Source organism: Neolamprologus multifasciatus, chromosome 7 (genome assembly GCF_963576455.1).
Source record: "Neolamprologus multifasciatus chromosome 7, fNeoMul1.2, whole genome shotgun sequence".
In the NCBI taxonomy this organism is placed as follows: Eukaryota; Metazoa; Chordata; class Actinopteri; order Cichliformes; family Cichlidae; genus Neolamprologus; species Neolamprologus multifasciatus.
In genome coordinates, this window is record NC_140445.1 from 34,564,656 (window position 1) to 34,591,771 (window position 27,116).

General features: G+C 40.3%; 1 protein-coding gene across 1 annotated transcript in view; it reads right to left on the reverse strand.

The window, feature by feature from the left end:
- Positions 1–912: 912 nt before the first annotated feature.
- Positions 913–27,116, reverse strand: part of LOC146514653 (MAM domain-containing protein 2-like) — a 31,801-nt gene continuing 5,597 nt past the window's right edge. The window contains exons 2-16 of the mRNA XM_085166075.1: positions 22,512–22,730; positions 22,270–22,380; positions 15,826–16,115; positions 12,593–12,677; positions 12,262–12,399; positions 10,275–10,549; positions 8,544–8,637; positions 8,063–8,209; positions 6,307–6,426; positions 6,032–6,174; positions 5,079–5,175; positions 4,774–4,932; positions 4,443–4,696; positions 1,352–1,436; positions 913–1,256 (exon numbers count right to left, since the gene is read on the reverse strand). Coding sequence (XP_085022201.1) covers positions 1,210–1,256; positions 1,352–1,436; positions 4,443–4,696; positions 4,774–4,932; positions 5,079–5,175; positions 6,032–6,174; positions 6,307–6,426; positions 8,063–8,209; positions 8,544–8,637; positions 10,275–10,549; positions 12,262–12,399; positions 12,593–12,677; positions 15,826–16,115; positions 22,270–22,380; positions 22,512–22,730 — 2,264 coding nt within the window. The 3' untranslated portion in view covers positions 913–1,209. The remainder of the gene's footprint in view (positions 1,257–1,351; positions 1,437–4,442; positions 4,697–4,773; positions 4,933–5,078; positions 5,176–6,031; positions 6,175–6,306; positions 6,427–8,062; positions 8,210–8,543; positions 8,638–10,274; positions 10,550–12,261; positions 12,400–12,592; positions 12,678–15,825; positions 16,116–22,269; positions 22,381–22,511; positions 22,731–27,116) is intronic.

Sequence of the window (27,116 nt, forward strand, 5' to 3'; positions counted from 1 at the left end):
CATTGCTCTGGAGAGGTATATGAACAAGATAAATCTTCCCTTTGTTTCCATTTTTTTGTTACAGTTACTGATGCGTAAACATGACATCTTCTGTTATTTTTAATTTACTCGCAGGTTACTCTGACATTTCCAGGCTTAAAGCTGGAGCGATCCAAGATTAGCGAAGAACCAGACCTCTGTTACCATGACATCAGATGGGCGACTTCATACAAGTACAGGATCCATGTTAGGGCGCTTACCTACGCATGCATGTGACCGGTGTGTGTATGAGAATACATCAGCATATCTGGACTCAGGAATATTCTGGCAGTGCTAATATAATGTCCATATTCCACTGTAGAATCACCAGTCAATCTGGTTAAAACTGGGGGAAATGGTCATGAGAACAGCCACACTTAAATCCAAAAAACATTTCTATGAAGTCCACTGTTTGGACCACAGGATTTTAGCTGTAGCTCTGTCAGTTAAGGTGATTAATGAACAGGTTGTGTAGGAAAAACAGTTTGGAGCCTCTGATGTAACTTCTTTTTTCTTTTTTTTTAATTAAATGTATGAGATTCGTTCTTACTGCAGACTTAAGGGTTTAAGTTGAAGGCAGCTAAACATTTATTTAGCTTGTTGAAAAGAGGCTTCTTCAGTCCAGAGCTAATGGGGAGTCTCAGGTATTTAACCCGTAGTGTGGTTTTCACCTCGGAAGAGGTCTGTAGTCATTTACCCACCCTAAGAATTATTCAGGCGACATGGTTCAAGGTGTGACTGGAGGTTGAATCACCTGAGAAGGAATCTCAATCCCCTCACACTGTTCCTTTATAAATGACCCTGTATGCTATGCTGTATTCCCACTAGGTGATAGTAAAATACAGTATTTCTTGCATCCAACTCCAGGCATCAACAGAGAGAACCAAAAGCAACTCATGTTAAAGAACGTCCTCGCTTTATTTGAGTAATGAGCATTAATCTAATGCAATACAAATGTGAAGAAAAACACATGCTCACTGCTGCTACAGTGCAGTGAAACGCTGACTGTGACATGACTGATATGTGTCGCTCCAAGAAGAGAGAAACTACATGAGAAGTTTCCTTTGTCCACATGTTTAGACTGACATGCAGGAGTCAGGACTCAACAACATTTTAAGTTGTCTGTAATGTGCAAAAAACAGGAAGGGGAGGGGGGTAAGCATTATACGCCGTTTTCACTCCTTGCACCCTTTACTCGATCTCATTGGAGGTTCCCACAGTGGTGCTGATCCCCATTTCTGCAGGAAAAAATTAAGTAAGCAGGAAGTTGTGACAAATCTGAAATCCTTTCTTGCATGTTTTCTTTTTTTGTAGGATGTTTCAGTTTGTTTACCTGGGCAAGGTCCACCTTCCAAAATAACATCATCAATGGCAATGTCACTCCTTATTGAAGAACCCCTGATCGCTTCAAACACAACCTGGGACAAAAGGACAAATAAAGTGTTTAGATTAAGAAAGTTCAGGTCAGCAGTGGACCCCCCCCCCCCCCCCCTTCAGTTTTATTTATGCCGTGCTAAATGACAACAACAGCTGCCTCAAGGTGCTTCATATTGTAAAGTAAAGACCCAAGAATAATAATACAGAGAGCTATGCATCAATGTTTCAAAATTCAAGAAACTTTCTGTAAGAAAAAGGACTTTTTTGTGTCATTAGTGTTATTAATAATTTATTAATTTTTTTTTGTTTTTTATGCTGTGTGTTATTTATTTTGAAACACCTGCAGAAGTAGCTCTTCCGTTTCACTGTATTTTACAATGCACTGACAATAACAGGCACTCTGAATCTGATTCAAATCATGAACAAGTGAGTCGTTATAATAAATAATTGCAAATTAACTAAAGTGACCTGCTCTGTTCTTACCTCCAAGTTAGACTGAATTATCCTATAAGCTCTAATACTGCTGCAGCACAGACCTGCACGGATGACGATCATGCAGGTCTGTGCTACATTAACAGCTCAGCGAGCTAGGCTGAGCTTAAAGTCAGAGTTTTCTAAATCATGATAGTGGCCCTTTTTTTAACTTGGCTAAATCACCATGGTAACCTATGTTGAACAAATGACCAGGTTGGGAGTACCACGTTTTCACCAATTCTTTTATTTACAGCATGTTTATGCAAGTTTAGATTATCTGCAGAGGGATTACATTTTATATGTGCTAGGTTAAGCTGTACGTTACTAAAACCACTGAATAAAGCCCAAACTGTGGGAATGTGCATGTCTTAATTTGGTGACACATGAATGTATTAGACTTATACTGATCTGCTGTTGAGTCTCTTTTACACTGCTGGAACTGCAGCTAATAAAACAAATAGACTCAGGCGGTTTAAAGCTTCAGTACTACTTTAGTAGCTAAATCACCAGGTTAACAATTTTCTGCAGCACTAATCTCTTGTCTTATTAACAGCAGTATTGAATTTTACTGTTACTATTTTTAATGTTCTTTATAGATTTTTAATCACAATTCCTACTCCACTGAATATTTTTCATATCTAACCTATGAGAATGAGGTTGTTTTTTTTTTTTAATTTTTAGCTCCTCGTCTCAATGTGTTTATATTGTAAGATAAAGACCTTACAATATTAGAGTGAGACCTGCAACACCGAGTAAGCGCTTGGTGAAAGTGGGGAGGAAGAAATCCCTTTTAAGATGAAGGGAAGTCCAACAGAGGCTGGCTCATGAAGGAGCAGTCGAAGAGAGAGCAAAGGGGAGCGAGCGAAATTTAAAAATGATCCTTTAATTATTGAAACTTTCATTTAGCCAAATAAAAACAGCCGAGATGTTGAAATACCCAGCACAGAGGATAAATGAGATCAAATGTGCTAAAGTTTGTTTGCAGATAAGATCCATTCACCTCGAGAGTCATTCACTCAACGTTGTAATTTCTGTATTTTAGGTACTCAGTATATTCTGGCACACCCACGTGTGCATGCAGTCTGCACAGTGATGAGTCCAGACAGGACCAATTATACTGAACCTGCAGGCTGACAGGGGCAAAGCTGATGCTGAAGGCAGAATAGTTCAAGAGAGGATGTCGAACTGAGTTCATCTTACCGAGACTAAAGCGAGGCCCATGTTTCCATGACACAGTCTCATATAGGCTACTTTGTTTCCTGGGCAATGACTCTGCACCACTGGTTGTGTGTGGTTTCAAAATGAAAGTCTTCAGAAATCCGTCGAACTGAAAAGAAGCCTGAAGCTTCATCTGTGCCAAAGAGATCGAGGTGTGGAGGCGAGTTTCATCACAGTGGAGTCAGAAAGACCACACTGGAGTGATTTTCTTTCCAAAAGAAAATCCCTTTTGTTATCAAAAGGAAAATATATGTTCTGCTTTTGCCTTTTTAAATTTCTCGCAGAACCACTGAGCTGTTATTTTCATGCCTGTCAGATACTGAAAATAATGTTAAAGAATAAAATTAAAGACGCATCATTTCACTTTTACATCAGGAATTAGTTTGTTATGCTGCTTAACAGCTTATGAAACATGTTATTGATTTAAGTGGTATAATGAAGAGGTAACTTAAAGGTTTTTTGTTAGCACGTTGAGCCCACTTTGATCTTTCTATCAGTGTAAATATGTTTAACTACACATTTAATCCCTGAGATATCTCAATATAAGAAAAAGAAGAGCAGTTTCAACAGCATCGGTTCTTCAGTTTTTCTACATGGTAAATATGTAAAATTACAGAAAACGTTCTTGTAGCTCATTGCCCAGACTGTCCTGGATTTATTAAGCAGTTACTTTTCTGTCATGTAATTGTTTATCTATTACTTAACTACTTTAGTTAAAATTCTAGAAATGCATAGCCTCCTTCATTTTTTCTGAAGCAGTCTAGTGGGCCACACTGAGTCTTTGCAGGGCCAATTCTGGCCTTGTATTTTTGAGGGTTAAATGAAAGCATTAAAGCAGCGGTCCCCAACCCCCGGCCCTAGACCGGTCCGTGAGTCGTTTTGTACCGGGCTGCGAGAGTTGAGGCTCAGGTGTGAAATGTATGGTTTTCAGGGTTTTTATCAGTTTTCAACGTTATTTTGTTATCGTTTTGATCGTTAACTCGGTTTTACTGGGTCTTTTCACGTGTGTTATGAATAAATCTTCTTTTTTTCGGTACCGGTACTAGTTTTATTTTGTTGTATTTATCCGCGACACCTTAAAGACCGGTCCATGAAAATATTGTCGGGCATAAACCGGTCCGTGGCGCAAAAAAGGTTGGAGACCGCTGCATTAAAGCATCTCAGTGACATTAAAGTGATCCTCATTTCTCAGCATGGCTTCTTAGAGAAACTGAGATCATCGCCCCTCCTCTACAGTTCTGTCCTCACGTGTTCCACAAGTGAGTTGTTTGCCAGTCAGCATCCACCATCATCTTCATCTAAACTGTTTAAAATATTTTTTTCTGCATTAAGGAGAAAGTTATTTCCACTCTTGCCTGATGCTGGCTGTGACACTGGTACTCGACTTGGGCCTTCAGCCACGCGATGCTCTGCTCGCCACTCCTCTGCCACAGCAGCTCTTCCTTTCCATATTTGTTGATGCGAACGTTAAGCTGGCCTGTGCCCGACCCATACATGTGGTAGAAAAAGCTAATACAGTGCCGTCCCCTGGTTCCTCTCACAGGGCGGGACAGCAGCCGGGCGTTCTGGCCGGGCAGCATCGGCGACGCCTCCAGGTGGAGGTAGTATCCTGTGGAGCACACAGTGTAGGTCAGGGGCTTATAATGACTGAAAGGATCAATTTATACAAAAGGAGAAGTGACTCACCAAGTCCCGCCGTGTGGTCCCCTCTGGGTCCGGTGTATGAGGTCGGTGTGGGCCCCCGCCTCCTCTCCCAGTCAGCAGCGTCGCTCTTCTTGTCCTGAGTGTAACCACACAACCCTGCTTCAAAATCACAGCGTCCAGGGAGAAGAGACGACAGCAGGCCTACAAGAGGAAAATCAATATGCAGAATAAGAGAAGAAGCAGGGTTCCAGCTTCTTGTTTTTAGGCTAGTAGGGTTTTTTCTTTGAAAGCAGGGTTATAAAATAAAAACATCTCTTTCTCTCTCTGTGCTTTTTTGTAGCTGTTACCTGCCACCACCTCGCAGTCTCCAAGGCTCATGCTGATGTCATCCAAAGCCACAGAGCCACAGTCCCAGAAACTCCTGCAGGTGCTCACGAAGACCACCTGAACAACACAGGACAAACCGGTGAGCCACGAGGTGTTTACATATTTAAAGATCGATCCCAACCAAAGACACTTTAACCAAAACCCTTTGTTTGGGTTGCTGCTGGTGTGTGCGCGAGCCTCAGTTAGTCTGTGAGGACAGGAATGAATCGTGAGTGAAATACTGAGCCAGTGTGGAGAAATCCTTTGAGTACTTTGCCATCTGAATGACTTTATTTTCATCACGCAGCATATGTGATGATGATGTCCTACAACAGCAGTAAATTAAAAAAAAACAATTTCTCCTTTTTATCGTTCCCTCTCTGAACCATTCTTTTCATTTCTCAGTGTATTTCTTATCTATTTCTCACATTCTTTACTCTGTCGTTCATTTTTCTTCCTTCCCCTGTATTTACTCCCATTATTTGTATATTTTCCCATCATAATTAATGGATCAATTCCTTGTTTCTTGTTCCCACTTTTTCTTTTCAGTTCTGTCAGTTGCACATTTTCCCTCTTTCTCCCTCTTGTACTGATGCTTGTGCATTACAATTCTCACTTCTTTTCATTTCTTTATTTTCCTTTTCCCCAGTTTTCTATTGGTTCTTTCCTTCTTCTCTCCTTCCTGTCTTGTTCACCCCTTTCTAATCTTCAGCCCTCCATTTTTTTCTTTTCCTCCAGGAAAACAGTCAACCAGGATACACACACACACACACACACACACACACACACACACACACACACACACACACACACACACACACACACACACACACACATATAAAAGAATAAACAAGGAGGTGGATATATATTTATCCAACTCCTTGTTTATTCTTTCACACATGTGTGCTTTCCCCCCCACTTCCTCATAGCTGACCTTGGCAGACTGTGACGTCTGGAAGGTGACATCCGCTGCGATCCAGATTCCCCTCGACCTCTCTGCTTGAGTCCAGATCTTCTCCTGGCTGCCGTTCGCATGCAGCAGATAAACAGCCAGAGCCTGGTCCGTCTGATTGAAACCTGCATTTGCCAGAGTTATTTCTGGTTGGTGAATCATTCAGATCAGCTCCAGCAGAAGATTCACACATTTCAAATAAATGCCAACATGCAGGGAAAATATATGAATCTGTCGAGTTTCAGGTTGCAGCTCACCCCTCAAAGAGAAGTAAAATGTCAGACAGTACTTCATGTTCCCGGCTAGAGTTGGACCGATGAGGCGGCTAACGTAGCCGGAGCGTGGGCCCAGTCGGGAGTGAGCCAACAGGAAAGATCCTGGAGGGAGAAGACAGCATTTTATTTTCTTACTAACTCTCTCTTCCTCGGAATCTGCTTGCTGTGATCGTTCCCATCACCGCTCACACCTGGTAATGATCTGCTGCTCGACTGTTTTTCAGTGGCAAACTGTGCTTTGTTTGCATGCATGGATGCTGTCGCCACGTGAAGGCAAAGAAATGTCTAAAATGCCGACAGACACGCAGCCACCAAAACGCTGGCCTAAATTTCACAGCTTTGATGTTTGTTCACATCCACCATCTAATGAGAACAATACCAGGCTGTTAATGCTCTGTGGTTCACTTGGTTTACCAGCTACAGTTCTGTGTAAAAGCCTTCATTTCTTTATGAAGGAGCCAGACTTTTTTGTATTTTTAAAAGTGGTCTTGAACAGCTTTCTGGGGGTATTTCAAAGTTTTTCCTTGACCATTGGCTGCTTTTTCACGCATTTTTTAGTCCAATCTTTGTACCTGACAAAAGGAATATTTTGGGTTTTTTTTGTTTAAGCCACTTAACATTAAGATGAACCAGTGCTGTGTCTAAACATAATGAACAACTTTGCCAGTTTTAAACTCTTTAATCTTCTGGCACTTTGTTACTCGACAGACATTCAATAATATTTTTCAGACCAAAAGTGGAAAAAAAGTGGAGGAAACTATCTACAGGTGATAAACAGCTAAAAGTCATGTCCTAGGAAATACAAAAAAAAAAAAAATCCACCAAACACCTGACACGGCACCTTAGAAATTCATCTGGCCTTTCACTTGATCCACACTGTTCTGTTAAGACTTATGAGTAATGGTTTCAGTGGAAGTGCCAGTCTTAAGAAAGGGAAATGAAAAACACACAATGGAGCAGAGCACTATAGACCATGGATTGGCCTTCCCAGGACCTCAGCGTTATTGTAGCAATGGGGGATCATCTCTGCAGATAATGAAACAAAAGGCAGCCAACATCCAAAGGAAAACTCTCAATGCCCTCGATGTCACAAAGCTTGGAGAACTATTATCGAAGACTACTTAAAGAAATTTCAAGAAAACTCAACTACCCAGCAAACGTGCCCTCTTGGGGCCTGTATGAGGCCGCTGTGGGCAAACCCACAGTACTGGCATGAAATGTAGAGCACATCTGGGCCCACTGCGAGTAGGTGTGGGTAAACCGTGGAACTAGGCAAGGCAAACCCACATTTTTCCACATGTGTGTACCCATCCAGGGCACATACCAGTTTTGCTCTTTGGGGCCCCTATGTGGGTTTTCTACGGTCAAGCCAATTATGTGTTGCCCATAGGACCCTGGGTGATAAGGTAGAATAAAAGATGTTTTACGAGTACTGGTCTGCTAGATGTTTTTTTCTAACAAAAAGGATTCTTTGGTGGCGGAAAAAATCAGGAGTTTCTCTCTGAGGCAGCCTCACAGTTGACCTATTCTGCTTGTATTGTTATTCTCGGACTCTAAAAGCGTTGCATGATTCATGCATAATTACGTGCACATCAGCTTACCCTATTATTTGAAACTTGGGCCATTTTTAACAGTATTGTCACATTTTATATATGATAGGAAATACAGAAACGTGTAATAAGTCCCCTTTAAACAGTGGAAGTTTTACAAAGTCCACGGTCAGATGTTGTTTTTCCACCTGCTCCTGTGGTGTGGTCTCCATTCCTGAATATGTTGGGCTTCACGGAGACTCTTCTCCACGGTGACTCCTTCACCTGCTCCTGGGTGTAGAGGCAGAAACCAGACTCAAAATCACAGTTGGCGATAGAGGGGTCGAAAGTTGGCTCTGTAGAATAAATGCACAGAAACAGCAGGTTAATGTAGGATAAACACTTTTGTGGCTCCTGTTCAGTCCTTTAAACATATGTATTCAATTTCATGTTAACATCTGTAGACCCTGTAGGATTAATCATGGTTATTTTCATCTTCTTAATCTACATGCAAACTCCCAAATTTTGATATATGAAAGACTTTATGACTTTACTGCTACTTGGCTTTGGTGCTTTAAGATATTAATTAATTTAAATTCTTAAAATTTGGAGGCTTAAGATTGACCAAGTTTGACTATTTTACTGGTGACATTAGCGGTGAAAGAATAAGGGGCTTTATTTGCAGCTCACCAGTGTCTGTGGTGCAGAACTGTGAAGAAAAGGAAACATCATCAAGTGCAACACGTCCGCCACGTGGACTGTTAAACGCCACTTCAAAGACCACCTAAAGGGACATAAACAAAGTTGTAGGTCGTTATGTGTTCACACAGATGTGTTCATATTTACCTGTTAATGCACAGTAGTCGTAGTAGTTTAGTAGCAGTTTTAAGTCAAACCCCAAAAACTTTTTAAAACCAAATAAGGAACAAAAACATTTGTCAGACGAATGATGGAAGCACAAGAAGTTAAAGATAACCTAACATAGAGTCACTGCATTTAACCCTGCCCAGTTTACTACCTACCAGAACATCTGTGTTATAGGTCATCATGTATACCTATGAGACCGCAAGCAGTTTATCAATTAATCTATCAATTAAGACTGCCTTAACATAGATTACTTGTATTATTCCCTTTGTAGATACACTGGCAACTATATTACGTACACATGGAAAGAAATTCAAGTCACAGTTTAAAACAGTCACTCATTGATTGGTTTTTGTTTTTGTTTTGTTTTTTACATTGTCAGAAACTTGCACTTTCAATTAATGCTACACGACTAAAGCTACGGAACAATTAACGATTTTAAAAGTTAAAATCCTGACCATTATGTGAATAACGGAGACGTTCAGTGAAATCCAACTCAATCATCTCTTGCATGTGGCCATAGAGACAGAGAAATATACATAAAAGATATGTGACATTTGTCAAACAATAACACAATTGATAGCACAATTAATGTTTTTATATTTCCCCAATGACACTAGAGATATGCTCTCCAATGTATTTTTGTTTGGATGGATGGATGGATAGAAAAAGTGCAATGCAAACCAGAAATGGAGGACTTTCACCTTCAAAGTAAAGTAGTAGGGTTTGCTTTGTGAATGTCCACGTGCCTGCCTTTTTTGTGACTGCATATACTTGTCTGCTGAGAATTAACATTTCAATGCGCCAGCTACACATGTGCTCCCGGCAGTGATCTTCAATGGGTCTTCAAAGAAGTATAAGAGCAATGACTGCTCAACCAGGTCTCCAGCTGTCTGCATTTGCAATGGACCATATCAAGGCATAAATGTTGGGCCTCACCACTGCAACCAACACGTTTTAAAATGTGCAACTTTCCCCTTGAAGGCAAAGGTTCTCTGTTTTTTGGTTTGCAAGTTCACAATTTATCTTCTGCTCAGTGTTTACAGGCAAGTTGTTTTCTTCCGTGCAAAGTATGGGTGACCGTGGCAATCTGCTAAGGCTCAAAGAGGTTTTTGTTGTATACCTCAATAGCAAACTTTAAAAAAAAAATTAAATCAGTTTTATTTATCTTGTAAAAAACCCACAACAACAGTTGTCTCCAGGCACTTTATACTGTAAGTCACATATATTACGTACATTGTTAGAGAGAGCATCTGGTGATTGTGGGGTCTCTTTTAACAGGAACAGACATTTGTTTTGGGGTTAGGGGAAAGACAAGACAGAAACAGGAGAACAGCACATAAGATAAGATAATTTTGAGCTCAAGAAATACATCATTGGAATTTATCTAAAAGAATCCAGCTTTAAAATTAGGTTCACAGCAGCAAAAGTATATATTTAACTACCATTTAATTTATTTTTGCTTTTATAAGAAAAAAGCTGCCTCCTTTAAAAGTAGTGGTCTTGCTTTGTTCATTAAGTCATCACATAAGACTTCATAAGAGGTGTTGAACTGACCTGTACCGAGTAGGGTGCCTTCAGGTCCACCTGCACAGGTATCCACTCTCCAGGAATTTCTGTCCAGTCGTTTTGATTCTCCAACCCTGCCCTCCACAACTCCTGGTACTGACCCAGCTGGTCCCGGGTGAAAACAGAGAAGAGGTTTCCTATCTCACTGCGCTGGTACTGAAAACTCAGACAGCCGGACATCGGCACCTGCGTCATTGGAGACACCAGTTTGGCCACTTCTTTAAAGGTCTTGCCGTAGATGGAGTCGACATACATGAAGTGACCTGAAAGGAATTCAGTGGGAGAGTTCTCTGGGTTTATTTAGACCACGTAACCACTGATTTGGTGATTTCTAGATGTCTAAGCACCTACGTTAAAGTCTTTAAAGCTTTAACAACTTTAAAAGTTACAATAATGTGTTGCTTTGATGCTGTCAGTCTAAAAGATAGGACCATTCTGGGTACATTTTGAATTATGTTTACCACTCTTGTCAAGTTAGAGCCAAGCACATAGGACAAGTCATTACAGACCTTTGTTATGTTTGTAACAGGCAAGCTCAGTCCAACTGGTGACCATTCTACAGACCATTGAGGAAAAACGAAATGGTCTATACGAGGATCAGGGGTATCAAATGCGAAGCCTGGGGCCCAGAATTAACCCTCCCGAGGATCCAGTCTGGATTGACTGAATTGCTTTGCAATTGAAGGCATAGTTCGGCGCTCTGCAATGGACTATGGGTCGGTCCATCTGTTAGGTTAGGCTCCAGACCCACCATGACACTGAACTTGGTAAGCAGTTAAGAAGATGGATGAATACATTTTGGGGCTTTTCTTGTTTGTCCCTTTTATTGGATGAACAAAGTGGAAACAGACTGGAAGGATAGACATTAGAGTTCTTGTAGAGAACCAGTTCCCAGTAGTTAAATTCCTTGGAGTTGTTAGTTTCCTTGCTTATTGATCCCACTTGTGGGTTCCACTTGAACTCAACTGACTTCAGTTGGGAGGAAAATAGTGGTGCGGTCTTTAGAGTGCATATGAACATTACTTTTATTTTAATTGCACAAAAAGACAAGAGTGTAATTGTCTACTCTACTGCTAACACAAGTTTGACTCTTTGCAAGCATCTGCACAGACAAGCTAAGCCAAGAACCCTGAGTGACGTTAAAGCTGACCCCAGCCCTGCAGCCAGACCCTGAACCTCAATGGATAACAAACTGATGAGCAGTCAGGCTGCAGCCTCCGTTTCTACCTGTTCATGTTTCTAAAGTAGAATAACTGTGACGATCGCTTTAAACTCTCTTTGTGCTGGTTTTGATCCTTGCTTCATGTTGTCGGTTTTGTGTTCATTCCTAAATACTAAGTGAAAGATCATATGTGTATTCTCATTAGCCCAGGGTTATGTGTTGGGGTATGGGGCTGTAGCCTCGGGTTTATATTGGTAAATGGTATTCATGAGACAGTGCATTTACTTTCTCCTGGAAGTGATTAAGCAACATACTACATTATTATTAAGAACAGTGTTCTGTGTAATATGTGTAATAATTACTACCCAACACATATCACAATAAATAAGGGAAATACTGACGCCATTTGCATGAATGTAATGTCTTTCATATCCTTCTTAGTGATGGTGGTTAGTCCCAAAGCAGAGCCAGTGAGAAATCAAATCATAAGTGATATCGATAATGGAATCAGAATTGTTAAATAATTAGTACATCCCATCCCTAGAGGTCATTATAAAGAATGCAGATTTGAAGCACTACCTAAAAACCTAGAAACTACATCCCATATTTTAAACTGTCTGACATATAATGATGACATTTCACTTTTTTAAAGTATCCCAGGCAGTTCATTATTTGTATTTGTATGAGTGTACCTGTACTTTGACCCATTGTAGCCCTTTGTGGTAGTTAGCTTATGAACTAAAACCAGTCTGACCCTTCACGAGTCATTAATAGTACACCCAGTAATTATATGTACAAATCACTCTTGCTCACCTGACCCGTTGTTGTATGTGTGATCATTTGGCATATCATTGTGGAGAACCTGGACCCCGCCTCCTCCCACATACCAGTTTACATTGGCATTCCACTGGTTATTGTATCCACACAGGTGAGACTCCTCAAAATCACATTCTAGAGACAGACAAATGAACAACAGACCCGCTGTTATGGGTGCGCACATGAAAGCATTTTCATGCTGTCGGAGCTTTGTAATGTGTGAGGATCAGGATGCAGATGGTCTTCATCAAAGCGTACATATGTGGGTCATGTTTTTCTTTCAGTTTAAAGTAAGATGTGTGAGTGACATAAGTGTGAAGTCACCGACCCAGGCAGTATCCGGGGCTGATGTGGATCTCAAAGATGGCCACGCTGCTCCCTTTGCTCAACCCAGGTTTACCTTCGATGACGACCTAATCAATGACACATGCTCAGTAATCCCCCAAAGTGAGGTCTGACATCACAAAGGCATCACATGAGGTTAAAAACAGTCCATTCATGAACTATGCTGATAGCTAGTCTAGTTTTCCTAACTCTGATTTGCTTTAAAGTGGCGTGCAGAAGAGGGAATGACACACGGGTCGATGGATAAGATGTCATGCCTTATAAGGTGTTAAGGTGGTTTTGGGGGAAAATGCTGAGACTGTTTTTCAGCAAGTGTGCAATAAAGCCAAAACTAAAAGTGGCTAAAAACCTCTAAAGCAGCGGTCCCCAACCCCCGGGCCTCGGACCGGTACCGGTCCGTGAGTCGTTTGGTACCGGGCCGCGAGAGTTGAGGCTCAGGTGTGAAATGTATGGTTTTCAGGGTTTTTATCAGTTTTCAGCGTTATTTTGTTATCGTTTTTATCGTTTACTCTGTTTTCCTGGGTCTTTTCACATGTGTTATGAATAAATCTTCTTTTTTTTGGTACCGGTACTAGTTTTATTTTGTTGTATTTATCTGCGACACCTTAAAGGCCGGTCCGTGAAAATATTGTTGGGCATAAACCGGTCCGTGGTGCAAAAAAGGTTGGAGACCGCTGCTCTAAAGTAAAACAGCTTGATAATACTTTATTGGAGCATGCTCAAAAAGCGTTAATGTCAAGCATCCTCTTTAAGGTAATCATCATGTTCCTGTGGTGAACTACTATTTTCTTCTCCTGCCTGCTGTGCTGCCCTGTCTCTGTCATCACCTTTACTGCTGGCCTTCATCCCTTAATCTTAGTTATTTCCTGTTTTACTCTGAGATTTTCTTTTCTCGCATATCTTGTTTTTGTGTCTACGTCCTCTCTTTGTCTTCTCCCGTTTGAGATCGTCTGCCCTGCCCTCATTATTTGAACCTGCTTTTGATAGTTTCCACTTGTTCCCTGATATTCATTCATTTTTCTGTCTAGTACATTCTTTGTTTCCTGAAATCTTTTGTCTTTCCCTCTGTAACCTACACTTGGGTCCTCTCATCATATCCTGACATAAATGGAATATGTCCATTTGACAAGCACATCAGTATAGTATGAACCCTATGAGCAAGCACTTTGGCAACAGTGGGAAGGAAAAAACTCAGTTTTACAGGAAGAACGAGACCAGACCCAGGCTCAGGAAGGGCCAGCCATCTTCCGTGACTGGTTGGGGGTGAAGGGAGGAAGACAGCAATAATCAGAAATACAAAAACGTACTCATCTAGTGAACTGCCGTGGCAATATAGATTAGTAAAACAATGCATCTTTCACCTTTTCAATTAAAACGTATTTTAATTTTTACTGGTTATTTTCTCAACCTCTGAGACAGAAATATACAGTCTATTACAGTTTACATGAAAAATCTGTTTTATTCCTGCCTATAATCTTAAAGAGGTTATAAAGGAGTTTGTTTATATCATTCATGGATTGATCTGTCTGCTATTTTATTACTATGATGACGTTTTTCTGACTTGTGAAGTGATAAAAAGAGATATCAAGAAACTAAATTTAAAAAAGAAATTTAGCTTGGCTTTGTCCAGGTTTCTGTTCTTGATACAATGTGTATTCAAATTAGTGTAGCCTATTACGATGAGGAGTGCCTCCGCTGGTGGTGTCTATTTATACTAGAAGTTTTGTTTTTTTGTCTTATTTATTTTTTGCTTTAATTTACGGAAGCATGAACATTTCTGGCACCGCAAGGTGGCAAGAAATGCCAGAAATAGGGCTACTCCTTCAAAATTAGTTATTAAAAGTCACTGGCAGAAACAAGTCTTCATATTTAAAGGTGGGAAGGACAGTCCTACCAGTGCATCTCAATCTAAAAAATAATTGAAATATTTTGGCTGCAGCTTTCAAGTTGAACATTTTAAATTTAAGGTGAAGCATCAAAAACTGCAGTTCCTTGAGCGGCCACTTGAGTCTGATCTAAAAGTGAGGCGGCCTCCACAGATTCCCATGTTAAAACGCCCAACTTTACAGAAAAAATAAGCATAATTTTAGATGTAGGATGGTACAATGATATGCTTTTATTTCAATAGCCAGTTTATCTCTTACAACAGGCAGGTTTGCTTTTGTTATTTGGTTATTCGCAGGTATCTGTTTCCCTGCACAACCCCCGCACTGTCCACAGATGCAGCTTGCCATCATTAACTAATAACCCTTCACTCTCTCATCCAGTGCCTCTAAAAAACAATACAACAGGCGCCAAAGCACTTAAACTTAGCCAAGTATGTCCCATCTTTAGCAAACTAACACTACCTCCATCCCTAAGTCAAGCTAGCTTTTGTTTCCAATAACAAAGGTTAATGCTGGGTGAATTTATTTCATTGAGTGGGAGTAAATAGTACAATGCTTCAGCAGTTGGTGTGAAATCTAAACCTCTGGCACATGAATTCTCTTCACCCAGGTCTGGACTGAAATGTGTTTATGCACTGAGGGGCCTGCACATAGCACAGGTCTGAAATAGCCTGATGTAGGTCACAGACCCTGTCAGACTCAGCTCTGCCTCTGCATATAGTGTAAACATGTGCTGTACTATTCCCAGAGTGTTTGGATAATTACAAGCATGTTTCATACTCGCTTCAATTTAGGTCTGCATGTGTCATTTTAACCTGCATGTGTAGTTTCAATGAGAGATTGAGAGGTTTTCTGCACATTAGTTTTCTGCACACAGTAGGTTAGAAAATCGGCTGTCCGACTGCATCTTCAGTCTTTAAAAAATAAAAACAGGAAATTGTGAGTAAATATTTAGTATTTTTTAGCTTTGCACTAATTTTCTCTCATTAGTTGGTAATCTGTGAGAAAGTTGAACTGAAGTGCAGTGGGATTTCTTGTAAGATCACACCTTTATTCTTTTTTTTTTTTCTTGCACACCTAGACAGCTGGGTGTTTATCAGCCGAGTCCCAGGATGAACATTTTCCATTTTATACCCTTTCTTCCGGCTGTAATCTACCCAACCATTCCCCTTTTAGTACCTAAGAATAGCTTAGCTGTTGTACCTTTTATATTTTAAAAAGAGATATAAACAGCCCTGAGCCTGCGGTGGAACGTCAGCCATGTTTTGGTACATTTTAATCTGATCTCTTTCTTAAACAAAGATTAGATACTATTTGAAAAGTGTTTTACCCTGTAAGGCTCTGTATTGTTCTGCAGGTCGATGCTTGAGACCACCCAGCTGTCGGAGGGCAACCGGCTGCTCCACAGCGGCCTGTCAAAGCTGTTCCCCTCGGTGCGCTGCAGGACCTCCAGGCTTCCTGACTCTGTGATCTGATAGACAAGCCTCAGGCAGCTCCACTCACCATGCTCCAAACGGGGACTCAGCAGCACCCCTATGATCTCTCGCTGTGGGTCGGCACCACTGCCTATGTAGTCCTCCTGATCCTCATTCACGGCTGCTTCCACTGTAACAAAAGGGCCTGAACAGACGGATTACAAATACAGCATTTCATTCATTATAAAGAAAGCATGATCAAGAGCATATTTATGGCAGCTGCTGCCTGATCTTTCACCCCCTGCTGCTGTACAAACCTTTAATACTTGTGCCACAAATAAGGTTCTTAAGTTAAGTAATGTAGTCTCCTCATTTCCAGCTCCATATTTTTATTTTTGGACTCTACCAGAGTAAATTTTGCATGGTGAACAGTGTAAATTATCACTGTTTGTCTGTTAGTGGGCCTTCAGTTTATCCTGTCTAAAACAGACTGTTTTAGCTCCTCCTGCTTTAAGCTAGCTTCTTTCTGATTGGTTCCCCGACAAAAACAACTTTTAAAAACTTGCATAAGAAAAACCTCTTTCTGACATCATACAGAGCCAAGAATGGTAAAAAAAAAAATGTCTGAAACTGGGTGTTTAGGGCAGTCAGAAGCTGATCTTTTGGCCTAGAGTGGCTAATATTACATAAGCTAACCTTGTTATTGGAAACTTTGGCTGCCTTTGATATCAGCAGCCACCACTCTAATATCACATATGTCAGTAAGGAAAAGCTTGGTGATGTCTTGCTTTAAAGCAAACGTTTCAATGTTTGGAATAAGACTTTAAAAACTTTCAGCCCTTTGGAGGTACATTTCTTATTGTTCATTTCTCCATAAAAATGTTCTGGAGGTAGATTTTTAACAGCACACTCAATACTAGCCATAAGTATCTGTCAGCTGTAAAACTAATTGGAAATATAGACCCTTCATGAGAAGGGCCAGGCATAAAAAGATGCACAACAACATGATAATAGATAATAAAATGCAGATGGATTATCAGAAAAGCAGCTTCAAGGTTAAAACATTATGCTAGCTCATAATGGGAATTTAACCCAAATAGCCACTCTCATGGTGAATGAACATCTCTTTTCCTGGATTTTCCAAGAATCTGGCAAAGAAAAGGTCTTGGATCAAAAAGGAACAAGAAATGTGGAAAATTATTACCACTTCTTCCTTTCATGTGTCTCTACATGATTGCACAAACAATCAACAACACAACTGCATGACACAAAAAGCCAGCAATTTAAAAAGCTGGCCAAATAAGCAGGATGCTGCACTTCTGCAGACTGTTATTATACATGTAGTCAGTATTCAGACATCTAACACATTTTAGATCTGTCTCCCATTAATTTCTGCATTTTGGCAGTAATTTCAGTTCAATACTTACTAGAAAAAAGTTACTAAAAGGGTGTGCACTGTTAAGAAAACACATGTAGAAAAGGTTGCACTGTGGACCTAAGTCTGTACAGAAATATGACTAAAAACCTAAAGTACTGCAAACCCATGTTTCACTGTAATACAAGAGAGACCCTTACAGTCCAGTTTTCGGTTTTCACAGGACTCTATGCAGTCCTTCCTGCTTCCATAGGAATTAAGGGGGCACACAGCAGGCAGGTGCTGCTAATCAAATGCACTTAATTAAGCAATCATCAGTAGATCTCAGCAAATTCACTAAGGTCAAACTGTGCAAGGCTCAGAGAAAACCCAAGAGCTATATTTCAGATTCTACAAACCTCACTTAGCATGCTAAATGTTGACAGTACAATGAGAAAAAACATCTGATCAAACAAATCTACAACAGAAAGACTGAAAAAAAGGTCAAGGTGTTTCAGTATCCCAGTGAAAGTCTGTGTGCAAAATCAAATTCTTGGAAACCTCAATGAACTGATACAACATTGTACAGAAAGATGGGTCGAAATTCCTCCACAAAGTGAGAAACTGATGAATTCATACAGAAAACAATTACTTTAGGTTATTTCTAATAAAAGGTGGTTTTTATAGCCAGATAAATCATGGGGTGCACTTAGTGTTTTCACAGGACTGCACATGCATTAGTAAATTTGGCCCAAAGTCACAAATTTTAGTTTCTGGTAGAAATCAAGGTACATACTGTACCTTTTATACCGTTTGTGGCTAACTAACAAGCAAGCTATTTGCTAGCTTGTGAGAGTACAAACTGAAAGGCACTAGCAAATTAACAGAGTTGGGCGTTGTTGTTGCTGGACCTGAAATCATATTAGCCAATCTACACAGTGCAGCCACACTAATTAACTGAGTTAAATATGAACACAGAGGCAGCTAACAGGCTAACTGATCGATGTGCAGGTTTGGACGTTCTGACGTCTCTGTTTGATAATGGGACTAAAATGAAGGCTGGAATCAACTGATCTATCCAGTTGTCTGGGATTTCATTTTAGATTGATGCCTAGCAAACCAACATGAGCTTGGCTGTACTAAAAGTGGACTTGATGACTGAACTTGATTTGTCAAATATATTTTTCTTTATTTAGGCACAAGGGGAGGAGAAATAAGCTTTAAATCCCATCATCAGTTTGTGTTTAAATGCTTGGAATTATAAAATGTGTCTGAGCCAGCTCCAGATAATATGCAAAAATCAATCATTTTCTTTACACTTACACTGTTAAAAATCAGATGTAGTGTTACTGGACATTTCTATCTGAAAAAAGTTATAGAAGGCCCAGATTTACGGGATGTGACATTTTGCATCAGGATTCAAGGCCAAAGTCAAGACACTTTGAGTCAGAGCATCATAAAATCCACCTCAGTAACTCTTTTTCTGCTCCAGGGTCCTCTGAGCTCTTCTTAGTGGTCTGTCATTTATTATTTGTCCCTGTGGAATGCCCTGCTGCCCCGGGGCTCCTAAACACACTCACACACGGAGGACTGAGATGATTTCAGTTTGGAAAATTCAATGTTTCTTTTTCCCCCCCAGTAAACTGCAATTGTTTATATTTAAAAACTGAATCAACAGATGTTAAAACCTCAAACTGATGCAATGTCTTGGTTAGATCATCCCAATGCCTGATTTGGTTTCAAGCAGAGTAAAAAGGGTACATAAAAACCGCTTTATACATACATTTGACATGACTTCACTGCTCCTGTTCTGGCTGCGCAGAGGAGTGAAAGGGATAAAGAGCAGTGGAGGAAAGGAAAAGAAATGAGCAGGAACTAAGCACACTATTAATGCACCAAATACACCGACTTTTCTGGCACGCCAGCGGCATTAGCAACAAAGATGGAAACAGGAAAACACAGAGTATCCCAGACAGAAGCAGAACAATTTTTGGACAAAGTGGGCTGTGAGCAAACATCGTAGTGGGGAAAAAGTGGTAATTAGAGGTTTTCTTCAGCAGGATTTGGAGCAGCAGGATAGAGCCGTGATAGAAATTCTGCCTCACCAGTTCCATGGCTCAAGATTAGAGATAAAGAGTTTTTTTGTTTGTTTGTTTTTATGACTGATATCATCTAACCTCTCATCAACCACCAGATCATAGGTGAGTAAGGGCTAGTGTTAGGGACTGATTTAACCACGAGCTAAATAGACTCATTTTCTGAAACTAGAAAATTTTGCTTCTAAAATGAAGCTTCTTTTATTTTTTTGCAGGATGTTAACCTACCTCTAACCTTAACTATATCCTTGAATAGATGGCAAGAAGTCGTGTGAGTGGGTTCTCAGTCATCCAGGTCATGGTTGCCTTCTCATTCAAAAGGCTTCTTCAGTTCTAAAAATTGATGAGGAGTCCCAGGTATTCATATTTTAGCTCATGTGAGTCTAACCGCTCATTTGATGACAGGTCGGTATCAAGGACTTTCAGGACCACCTCCAAGGTGAAAGCCCCACTAGCAGTTAAATATCTGGGACCCCACATCAGCTGTTAGAACTGAAGAAACCTTCTAAATGACAAGTAAAACATCTTAAAGAACTTAAATAAGAAGTCTAGTTGCCTTCAACTCAAATACTTAATTTATTAACCTCTTACCATCTCCACATAGGACCAAAAAGTGGTTTTGATTGTCGGGCCCTCCATTCTGAATTAAAAACAGGTGTTATTCAGTGTAAGTCACGGCACAGGCTCAAGAGGACTTCTAAAACCCAATATCAGTGAACACAGCTTGTTAGTAAATGCTTGAATCGGAGTTAATGCCACAGTCCTTGGGTTTGAGGTTGTTTTTGGATTGGGAATCCTCAGTCAATATATTTGGGTTTGGGTTTCTGTTTAGGTTCTTCTGTTTGAAGTTTTGATTCTTACTGTTTGTAGGTTGATCTCTGTTGTCATGTCCTTTCAGTACAGTAATATATTCATAGTGTAGTTTGTTGATTGTATTTATGGCTCTAGATAAGTTTTCTTGGACTTTTCAATGCCTTTCTAGATGGTTTACTGTTCCAGTATTAGTTCTACATTCTTGATTTGTATTTACCTTCAGTTCCTAATTTGAGTTTGTTATGTGTGTGAATTAGTGAAACAAGAATGACAGACTAAACAGCTTTTGTTCATTTCCTGTTGTAGTATGACTGTTTTTCTATTTTTCTATGGCTGTTTGAGTTTTGCTTCCTCTTTGATTGTCTTCATCACATGCAGCTGTGTCTTATCCCCAAATTAGCCCTGAGTGTATAGTCCATGTGGCATTCTTGTTTCTGTCTATATAGATCTGTCCAGTTTTTCCCCTCACCTTCTCTGTTCTTTGGATTACTGCTCCTGGTGTTCACTGTCATCAGGAGCAGTGTGAAAAATATGTGGATTTTTTTGGCTAGTCTCACTTTGGCTGTTGCCGTTCCTTCAGCTGGCCGTGAAGAAAATTGTCACAATTACAGGATGCAAAGAGCTGAAGTGACACTGAGTGTTTGAAAACAATGAAAGGTGTCCACTGTCTGTGCTTCTCTGCGGTCCTTTCCTTTCCTGTTCAGGCCAACTTTTCAACCAATCAGCATTTTACCACCACACAGTTCCCTATTCAGCTATGCGCTGGTGGTTTTGGAGGACTGCACACAAACACCTCTGCATAGGCTGTATACCCATAATCCTTCACTCTGCAAAGCCAAACACTTAGGCAAACTACTGGCGTATCCTCTTAATCCTCTGACACAAACACATTACCATGAATTCTGCAGAATTTATGCTTCTGCGTCGACTCTAAGTAGAGCCTATGCAAGTGGTCGATACCATTGCCGGCATTTATACTTGTGCTGGCGTCGGGTGTTTTCTTCCAGTCAATTTGAAAAATGGCGGCAGAAGATGTAGCCAAAAATACATTCGAGGAAACGATGGTATGAACAGGCCAGTCACAATCATGTGACATGTACTTTCATTCTCCAGTTACAAGCATACATCCCACTTCAGTCATGATCAGTGGCGCCCCCTAACCGTAAGTCAAGGCAATCAAAATATTGAGTTTGGAGGATTTTTTAAAAATATTATTATTGGAGTATTTTTTTAAATTACGCTCCCAAATTTGTTTCCTTTCTCCAAAATACAAGGTTAAGGTTATCACCAGTGATCCACATTTATATATACCAAATAAAAGATTATTGGGCTGGATCAGTTTCATAGAAACTACTGATGATAATTCTGCCCCCAATCCTTTTTTTAGAGAAAAGCAAAATTGGCTTTTCTGGAAAATGTGAACAGGATTTAATCTATCAGAACGAGTAATTTCTTTAATCTCTGATTGCCAAGAGTCTGGAAAAAAAAATCTGATACGATTCTGATCATATTTGGGTTAATGTGATTACCGGTGATCACTTAGACCTCAAAGGCTTAACGCGGGCTCCACCTCATGCCACTATTTACGTGACGAAACCTTGTCACTGGTTCACCAGGATAAATACAGCTCAAGACTTCTTAGTATTTTGTTCATGTACCACACAGGAGTGTACAATTTTACACATGCTTGTTTAGCAATGGTTAAGAAGTTGTGTAGTTTCTGCCACGACGACCATAGCGTGCACAAACGTTAACCTTCATTCATCCATCTGTTGGCTTTGATCATTTTCATGAACACACGGTGATATCACACAGATACTAAGATAAGGACGTGTGCAGCATTCATTCATATCAGCTGCAGCGGTACCAACCTGACGAGAATAACTAAATGTGTTATTTCACTGACTCCAGATGTTCAGAGATGCTGCAATCAGTGCAGACCAGATGGGCTTCTTTTCACCGTACTGCTTTAGTGGCACAGCCAAAACCAGCACCAAAACTGTCATTAAAACATCTTTAACTCTACACTCATTATAAGCTCCTACGTTAAATTCGTTTTAAACCCTGAAAGTGCAGGGTGCCATCGTTTTAAGTACCATCTTTGTGCAGGGTCCAGCTCATAAAGTCTGCATCTGACGTGTATCCGCAGGTGTTGGACTCAAAGTTGCAAGAGCCTGGCAACAGCTGGCTGTTGGCTTGGATGTTGACTGAGAGAGAAACGAAGAGGAGGAAGACGTTAGAGAGAGAGGGAATGGTAAGTATGAATCATTGCAACTGGCATTAATAGAAGCATGCCCTCATCCACCAGCGCTGGCCAAAACCGTTAAGATGTACTCACCAGCAAAAGTTAGGAGAATGTAGAATCTAAGCATTGCTGCTTTCTGTGGAAAATATACAAAGAAAACTCTTGGAGGATGTAGGAAAAGAACAAGGAGCAGTCCTCTTTCATCCACGGTCGGGGAAAAGGCAAGATGGCTCTGCAAAGTTTGTTTTTGAAGACTTCTCTCTTGTGTGTCGTCTGAGTGTCTCTCCAGCTCACAGACCGGCAGCACACTGTCTGTGGGGAGAGTGGGGAGGAAAAGCAGAGAGGAGGAGGAGGAGAAAGAAGGTGACTGATGGGCTGATGTTAGGCGAGAGAGGGAGCTGGGGGAAGGAGAAAATGAAGAGGCTGGAAGGGGGGGCACCTCACACACTATCAGAAACTGACTTAAAACAGCAACGACTGTGCAGCTCTCCTCTTCTGATCTGTTGGCCTCAGAGTAAAACCAGAGTTAGGGGTTTAATGTCCTGTGCAGCTCAGTTACTCAGTTCACCCCCCACCCTGAGCATTAGGCCTGCGTCTTCCAGTTAAGACATGAACCTAATGAGCGAAACTGTCCTTATCAGAGAAAAACGACAGAGTCGGTACATTTTTAAAATGCTTAAAATCTCCAGAGTTTGCAGTTTCCTTGCAAACAACCTAATTATGGTGTGAACAACGTGACTGTGCAGTAAACCTATGTATACTTGGTGTACACTAACCTCCCCTATCAGTGTGCTGTGATAAACTGTCAAACAATACTGCGCTATGAAAGATTGTCCTGATATGAACTTCAGATGAATTTGTAAAGGGTTGTCGCCTCTGTGGAGGTGTTTTAGTGTTGAGTGATCAGCAGTAACTTGCAGTGGTGTAGAAAAACTACACATTTTTGAGGACGGCCTGTTGTTACAACCTTTGAATGCATTAAATTATATTATGTCACATGTGCTTTTACCAGCTTCATATAGAGAAATCCTTTGAGACAGAAGGGCAACGTTTATTCAAAAAATGTGCGCAATTGAATATTTTTGGCCATCGGACTCTCATGAGAAGCGGCATCATTGATCAGTAGGTTCAGATGGAGGTAGAAGATGGTAAATGGACCCCCAAAAGGAAATAATAGAGCTAATTTTATCATGACATGAAAATTCTGGAGTGCACAGGCTGCTATGAAAACGTTACAGCTCCATGAATCAGGCTGGAAGGAGAGAAGTGAGAGGCTTTTGTCAGCTAAATGATGAACTTATGGAAAACAAGAAGCACTCCTCCGTCACGGCAGCTCTCTCTCTCTGGGCTTTATTTACATTTAAGGGAACAGTAATGTGTTTCGTATTTATTCATTTTGTTTTCTGTGTTCTTTTTGAGCAAACTTTAAGAAGTTTGCAGTGCAGATTATTACTTTGACTACGCAAGTATGATGTAGGAGTTGATAATGGATAATGTGAGTAACTGCACATGAATAGCTTGAGTTTACAGTTTATTTCTGACTAACTAGACATTCTCTTTCTGTAGAGTCAGAATCTTCATATATTGGTATAATTGCCTAAATGTTGCCAATAGTTTTAAAGATAAAAGACATTTGATGAAGGGTCGACCTTGTAAGAATTATAGAAGTTTTATAGGTTATAAGAGTTTTTGTTCACTTTTGACCAATAAATCGTTAAGATGACAAATTTTAATGGACTGTTAACATGACCCTACTCTACACCCCCACATAGTTCATTCAAAACGTTTCAAGCTATCGTGTTTACAGACAGAATGACACACACACACATATAAACACTAAAAAAACGTCTTGGCAGTGAAAAAAAAAAACATAAAAAAAGAAGATTTGGGGGACATTTACTGTTCACTCAGTGTATCATATATCTTTGATTTCTTGCTTATTAACTAGTAAAGCAATTGGGCACCTCTAACCTGATGGGGATGCAAAACATCTAAACCCAGCCAAGAGTACTCCTGCTCTTGCTGAACCTGTTTATGTGGTGACACTTTTGTCATTTTTTAATAAACATGTGGGTCTTTTTGAGACACAGACTTTATTGTGTTGCTGAAAATCTTTTCCAGATGCTCCAATTTAACTCCAATGCAGATTTCCTTTTGTAATAAAGTGCATAAGGTAGTCAAAAATATATGGACAATACTTCTTTTTTCATTTGAGCAACTTTTTCTGATCAAGACAAGAGATTTTTTTCACACAATGATTCCTTTAATTTAGACAATATACTTTTAATTTTGGGACATCCCTTTTCAATATTACAGCATTTCCCACATGCACAAAGCCAGGACCCATAGAAGTTTTCCTCTACACCCTCTGGAGTAAATCTCTGCAGCAGAGCTCTAAAATAGTGCACGTTAAAAGACACTGCTATATAATGACACCTTCAGCTATAACACAAGCATGTTAGGTAGTCAAATACTTTTGTTTTGAGTTCATATTCGTAGCATAACAGCTAGAATTTAATGAGAAGACATATTTGAGAACCTGTCTGGAAGCGGTATGATGATGTTTCCTGGGGTCTACAAATGATCTGAACTGTGTTTTACACACTTGTGGAGCGTCAAAACATTTTTCAATGATCTAAAATATGTGAACAGCTTGTATTAGGAAATCCTGCACTAATCCTGCAGTTCACACTAGTTCATGTCAGCACAGATACTCTGAGTCCAACTGCAGAAGGAAAATGAATTTGAATGGTGGAAAAAAAAAATGGAGCATGCTGGGTATGGAAGACCAGACTTTGCTGTACTTTTCAGAGGGAGAGCTCTCCTCCACATTTGTGGTCCATCTGTCAGCCTTGCTTTCTCTGCCTCTGTTTTTTCCCCTCCTCATTTTCTGCAGTTCTGCACTCTTATCTCTTGTGTTCACCAGAATTTTAACAAGAAATCTGAAACAATTATAGAGCACATGGGGAGGTGGATATTTGTGAAACCTGTTAATTGCGTGGCAAGAAGGCCTGACTGAAGCCATCAATATTGTCTTGCTAGAAAATGCAGAGAAAAATGCAGAACTAAAAAGAAGGGGGGGGGAATACAAATACTGATTCTTTGTTTGAGAACACAGAGGGAAGATTGAAAACAGCGTCCAGAGATTTCTGCTTTCCCTCAGCTTCACAGATTATAATTAAAAGTTCATTTTTTTCTGTGTATTTTCTGGTCTGTCTCTGTAAACAACAAAGTGAAGCTTCAATAAAGAACTGAAGGGTGCTGTCAGGGTTCTGTCATGTGCGGTGCATGCAAACGTCATTGTTTGCTCGATGATTCAGTTATGAAACGTTCTCCTCAGTGTGTGATTTACTGCCAAAAAGAACACCAAACAATGTAGTCGCTGGACCCCCACCCTTCTTCTGGGAACACCCCAGCCCACCACTTCTGCTCGCGGTGGTTGACCCTACAACAGCTGTTATAACATTTGTTTAAATGAAAAGGTTTGATCTTTGCTGAGTACAAAGTGATGTGTCTGCGAGGGAAAACTTGGTCACAAATCTGTTTTGTGCAAAAACAGAAAACTCCACTTTTACTTAGTCTGTTGGGATTTTTTAACAACAGTTTATACAGTTAGGCCCAGACGTTTTCAGACAATACACCGCCACAGTGGATTCTAAAGCAAGATGTGACTGAAGGGCAGGCTTTCTTTTTTAATCCAAGAAGCAATTTTTAGAAATGTCCCCCAGAAGCTCAAAATTAACTGGAAAAAGTGACGTAAAAATAAGGATTGTTTTTAGCACTTGGATAAAACCATGAACATCACCAAATGCTGTTTTTCCTCCCTTTACAACAGATGGCTTCAGTTGCTACTTATCTTTGTGCCTTTGGATCTTTTTGCATGCGGCTGTGTGTGTAATAACTGAAAAGCTGCTCTGTTGGGTTGTTGCTCATGTAACTGAATTGGCCATTGAGGATTATCGCATCTCTTTACTGTAAGAAGCTCTTAAGGAAGTATGTTTTGGGTCATTATCCGTTATCCATCTGCACGGTGAAGCACCATCTATCAGTTTAGCAGCATTTGGGTGAGTCTGAGCAGAGAGTAGAGCCCTGTATGCTCCACAGTCCATCCATGTGCTTCTATCACCAGTCACATCATCAATAAGCATTGGTGACCCAGTTGCACTGACAGCATGCATGCGGTGCCATAACATTTTTTAGATGTTTTCTGGCTAATTCTAATCTGCCCTCTTTTCTCTGTATCTACATTCATGTAGATGTCTCCTAATTGTAGACTTTGACAGTGATGCGCCTGCCTCCTCGAGAGTCTTCACAGCTAAATGTCATGAAGCTGTTTTTCTTAACTGTGGAAATAATTCGGTCATTGTGCACTTTAGTTGTCTTCTGCGGTCGCTCAGGCCTTTTGATGTTGCCGAGCTGGATAGTTATTTTGGGTTTTCAGCCTAATGATGGTCTGCTTGCGTCCTCAGTGTTTTTGAATCTTATATTGAGAGTTCCAGCATCCAGTGAAAGGGTTACCAAATATAAGCTCAACACTTGGAATGGACTCATGATTTTATATCTGCTTCAGTTGGTACAGAAATGTGTTTGATTATCACTTGTTAAATTACTTGTAAGTCTCTGAAAACGTGACACTATGTATAAAAATCACTATAATTCCTATACCTGAAAGTCTGCACTTTGATCACATATTGATTT